The sequence below is a fragment of the Montipora capricornis genome, chromosome 10 (genome assembly GCF_036669925.1).
Source record: "Montipora capricornis isolate CH-2021 chromosome 10, ASM3666992v2, whole genome shotgun sequence".
Classification (NCBI taxonomy): Eukaryota; Metazoa; Cnidaria; class Anthozoa; order Scleractinia; family Acroporidae; genus Montipora; species Montipora capricornis.
The window spans coordinates 19,619,142-19,624,141 of record NC_090892.1 but is presented as its reverse complement, the minus strand read 5'-3'; the positions used below and the strand labels follow the sequence as shown (position 1 = coordinate 19,624,141).

Sequence of the window (5,000 nt, the reverse complement as noted above, 5' to 3'; positions counted from 1 at the left end):
GACAGTGGTGGATTGAATCAATCCACTTTGGAGCCACGCCTTGTCTTGTGAACTTCGAGGAAAGGACGTCTCAATATAAACATAATAACCTAATATGAAAAAAGCAACAAATATTAATCACTTCCGAAAGCGCGGCTTCCTCTCCTAGGAAACAAAGCAGCTTAAGCAAAGACGACCACAACAACTAGCAACCCGTCATTCAAAAATAAGCATTGGCGCTATTGTATCTTGTTCTTTTTGAGCCACGTTGGAAAAGCGTACAATAACTAATCTGGAAGGAAATACATAAATTATCGATTGCAAGAATGGATGATGACAGGTACTCCTTTCTGGGATAGGGAACAGAAAAGAAGAGGCTTAAATCCCTTATTACTTTACATTAAAAAAGTAGACGAAGGCTGAGTGGCTCGGTGGTTGTGGTGGGAATTGCCTCTGGATTAACTTACCTCAGTTGGGTCTCTGTTTAATGTTTATGTTAAAGGCGCACCTTCAACCGACAGGCATTGCGTGCCGCGAAACAATTTTCATATAAGAAAATCCCCTGGAAGCTGAAATTAATCCAATGAGATCGCTACGATAAGCAATGCGAATTTCCAAAACAAAAACAAACGGTCGAAAAGTCTGTCGGTTGAAGGTAGGCCTGTATATTTTTTTTCCACGGCACGGCTATTACACAGGGTATTAACTTGACTTTTCACCCCCCGCTTCCATCGACCCACAAAAGGTTTCCACCTTTCATCATCGTCATCACCACTACTATTAAAATCTGAAGCACATCTAAGTGAGAAAATAAAATCACCGATCAAATTCGTTTTTGGTGAGAGGGAAAAAACCGGAGCACTTAGAGAAAAAAAAATTGCGAAGCAGAAGAGAGAACCAACACACTCAACCCACGTGTCCTGGAATCAAAGCCGGTCCACAGTGGTGGAAAGCGAGTGTTCTTACAGCTGCGCTAGCCCTGCTTCCCTGTAACCAAGCTTACCTGCTGATGTTCCCAGAGTGTGATCCACTGTGGGACCAGTGGAGGAGGAGGATGTGCTTCCCCTATATCTTGTCCAATCGAAGTCGTCTCCATTGAGGTTTTTCCAAGAGCAAAAGCCTCCCTCAAAGGTGCAGTTGTTGATGATCGGCGGGGGTATGGTGGGTGGTGGTGTGGGAGGCACTGCTAGGGAGGGCACGACAGAGCACCGTGTGGAGGAAAACGTGATGTCATCTACTGCTATGTCGCCAGTCACGCTTCTACCACGGACAGCTTCAAACACAACCTACAAAGGGAAAGTCACAAGTGAAGGTTCCTTAGAAGAGGGTGTAAAAGCATGCAAATATAACCGAATACTCCTCCTCGAAGATGAAAATAAATCACTATAAGACAATAACTCCTCAGACTGCCTGGCAGCAGCTTACAAAACCAATTAATTTCTGCCAAAACTGTTTTAAAATAATGGCGTCGACTTCAGAGGCCAACTTCGTGCCCCTAAACAAAGAAACAACAGCCACGTTTCTGTTCCAGACTAACAACAACAACAACAACAACAATCTTTATTATTACACCTTTTTTGTACGGTTAGCGTTACATGTTTTGGAGCTATAAAAGGGCAAAAGAAAAGCTAAAAAAATACAATTTAAAGGTGTCTAGGGGTTAAATAGACTATACTTTTCAACTTAGCCCCTAGCTAAGGAAAGGCAATTATACAAATTGTAGCTAACTGAGCTCTATTCTTTTGCTCCGTTTTTTTTTAAATACTCCCTCGCTGATCACGTGAACGAAAACCAAGGGTGTGGTATCTTAGGGAGCTTAATTAAGCACCAGACGTTATTTTAGTCACGGAAGGCAACCGGAACTAAGCTGTTTTCTTTGCATTAACTTGTCTTGACTCAACCACATTTTGATTGCTAAGTGTTTTTCACTAATAGAGACGATCGCTGATCACGTGTGTGCAAACCAAGAGTGTAGTATCTTATTAGGAAGCTAAAGCACGGAAGGTAAACGGCAGAAGTGAGCTGTTTCTTTTTTCTTAGCTTGTCTTGACACATTTGTATTGCTAACTATTTTTTCACTCACAAACACGATTAGTTTAAAAATCACAGAGAGACTACTGTCCTGGCATGCAAAATATCCACTTCCGGTATCCTTACGTGGATCCAAAACCTCTTAATATTTATCTATCACTTGTCTCATCACGAAGTACATACGGCCACCATAATGAATATGATCATGAACTGGTAATCAGATGAGACAATGCATGACCTAAGAAATATTATAAATGTAACAGTTCTCACCTGGTACACCTTTCTACTGGCTACTGGAGCCTGGGCACTATACCATTGGTCGCCAAAGTTCCCACTGAGCTCCCAAATAGCAGTTTCTGATTGGTTTCCAGCGCCTGTCTTTACAAGAACCCTGAGTGTGCCGATGGTACTACCAAACATGTGGTACCAGAATCTAACACATCTACCACTGCCTATGGTTGGATTTAAGTCCTCGCTTAGAAGACGAGCCTTGTCGCCTTGTTGGCGAGGAGCCGATGTTTCAATGTACATGTAGTGACCTGCAAGATAAAGAACTTTATGGTCACGATACAGGCTCCCACTGAGATGCCCTTCTTAAGTTAAAAATGATGGTTAATGATGCCAAAGATATTGCGAGAAATGGTCAGCTACAACATACAATATAAGCTATGACGAGCTCGCGTACGATATGCAACAGTTGTATCCAAAAAAGAACAGACCAGCCACTTTGAACAAACAGTTCCAAAATGCCACTGATCTGAGATTTAAAGCAATTTCGTGCTTTCGGCTTCACATTTATTCTGCGCGCTTTAAAAGAGTTTGAAGGATCTTCTGTTTAATGTAACATTTTAGATTACCTAAGGCAGTGCCAAGAGTGTGGTCAACCTTCGGTCCTGTCAGCCAGCTTGGTGTGTTTCCTGCATTCCTTAGCCAATCAAATTGGTCTTCAGCTTGGGTGTTCACATAGGTACACATTCCACTTTCAAAATCACAATTCCCTGAAAATGAACACAAGACCTTTCCTCAACAGGGCCATAAGGTGATGACTTCAATCGCTAAATTAGTAACTCGCGGGTATATTTTTGTTTCAATCTTGAAATATGACCAATGGCCTTAAAATAAGCGCTTGAAGCAAAATGGGAGCAAATTTCTTGACTCACGGCACAAGAGACACGTAATGGTCAAGATATTCAAGATTCTTCAGTCCGACAGTTGAACCTTTCCAAATCATCAACGGTTCCGATGAGGGACTAACCCGCAAAATGTCAAGATTTTACTGAGAGGGTGTTCAGCCATTATATTCTCACCTTTTTTCACATTTATTTTGAAGTTCAAATTGCAACCAACGGTTTGTTTCTTACTTGCAGTCAATCGGGTTCCTGGCTACAGTTGCACGTTCACGTTTAAAAACAGTAACAGACAGAATTGATTGAAATCCGCCAACCACAGAGCGAGATGTGACTCTGTCTCGCAACAGTGAGAAGGGACCTGAAGAACTATAAGGGCAAGTTGTAGAAACTTGTACACTGAAGTTTTTTTCAAATTTTGGGGGGAACCTTTCCAGTTCGTTTAACTTCTACAAACAAGCAGAATTTCTCATCAACTTACTCTGTAGGAACAGAGCTCAAGATGAGTGGAGAAATCAAAACTTTCCGTCGTGATCTCACGTTTTCCATAGAAGCATGAGGGCGTTTAACAAACGATGACGGCAATGGCTACGGCTACGGCAACGTTACAAGCAAGATTATGATTGGTTTAAAAAGGGAAAATAATCTCGCTGAACATGCGTAACCCATGTCACTGCATTTCGTGGCCGTACTCCATCAATCAACAACGTGAAATCACCAAATTCTAGGTTTGACGACAACGTGAGCACACGACAAAGGAATCATTCATTTTCTATGTTTAATTTAAAACTGTTCGTACGGCGTACCCATCCATTTACAGTCATTACATCGTAGATTGGTGGACAACAGGAACGAAATGTACAAAAAAATTGAAAACGCATCTGCTTTTCTTTTCTATACATACCGTTTCTTGCGATCACGATAATTCTACGTTCTACGTTCCCTACTCCCAACAGAAGATGCTGTCTTTGGACTCTATGTTTTCGAAAGCCGTGACACTCACCTGGTGAAGGACAAGGACTCTTAATCAACTTTAGGTCATCAATCGCGATGTCTCCTTGGAAACTACTCCCAGTAACGCCTTCAATTACAACCTAAGACAAAGAGAGCGGGAATTACTTCGGCCAATCAAAACAGATACAAATAATTCAAAAGAACCAATCATTTTATACTTGCACAAATCCCATAATACACCTCTTTTACCCCCCAAATTTTTGCATAATCATTGTTTTCGATTTCTCTTGGGACACGAAGATGTCCTTTTGACATCTCTTTCAGACCAATGATGTAAACATATATTTTGACGATTCCATGTTATTTAGCTGAATCATTCTATCTGCTTCATGGAAACACAAAAAACCATTTACATCTAGACAAAAGAGACGAAAGGTCTCTGAGGCACATACTTTGAAATTGGAGGTGGTTGTCACAGGAACTTGAGCAATCTTCCAGACATTTCCTCGATCCCCAGATCTGCTCCACACTGGAATGCCAATGCTGCTTCCAGTTTTGATGAAGATGTTTAACGTGTTGATGTCGCTTCCATACATGTGATACCAGAACTGGAAACACTGGCCGCCCTGTACGGGATCGTACAATGGACTGATTAATCTTGCTTTGTCGCCTTGTCTCCGTGGAAACGATGTCTCAATATGCATGTAATAGCCTACGATAGAGTTGATTTTTAATTTATTTAAAAATTGTAAATATTTTTTGGAATTTTTTCCGCGTACAAATCCTTATATTTCTACTCTTGCATAATATAGTACAGTACAGATACTCATATATGGTTAATAGGAGGAACAAACCAGCGCTAGGAATCACTGTATTATCAAGTCATGCGGTGCCCTATAAAAGCAATCA

The 5,000-nt window shown here is 41.2% G+C and overlaps 1 protein-coding gene across 1 annotated transcript in view; it reads right to left on the bottom strand.

The window, feature by feature from the left end:
• LOC138018374 (MAM and LDL-receptor class A domain-containing protein 2-like) overlaps positions 1 to 5,000 on the bottom strand; it is a 252,304-nt gene that overhangs the window by 141,006 nt on the left and 106,298 nt on the right. The window contains exons 50-55 of the mRNA XM_068864996.1: positions 4,544 to 4,803; positions 4,141 to 4,231; positions 2,868 to 3,008; positions 2,281 to 2,549; positions 983 to 1,265; positions 1 to 89 (exon numbers count right to left, since the gene is read on the bottom strand). The exon at positions 1 to 89 is cut by the window's left edge and continues 98 nt beyond it. Of these exons, the coding sequence (XP_068721097.1) occupies positions 1 to 89; positions 983 to 1,265; positions 2,281 to 2,549; positions 2,868 to 3,008; positions 4,141 to 4,231; positions 4,544 to 4,803 (1,133 nt within the window). The remainder of the gene's footprint in view (positions 90 to 982; positions 1,266 to 2,280; positions 2,550 to 2,867; positions 3,009 to 4,140; positions 4,232 to 4,543; positions 4,804 to 5,000) is intronic.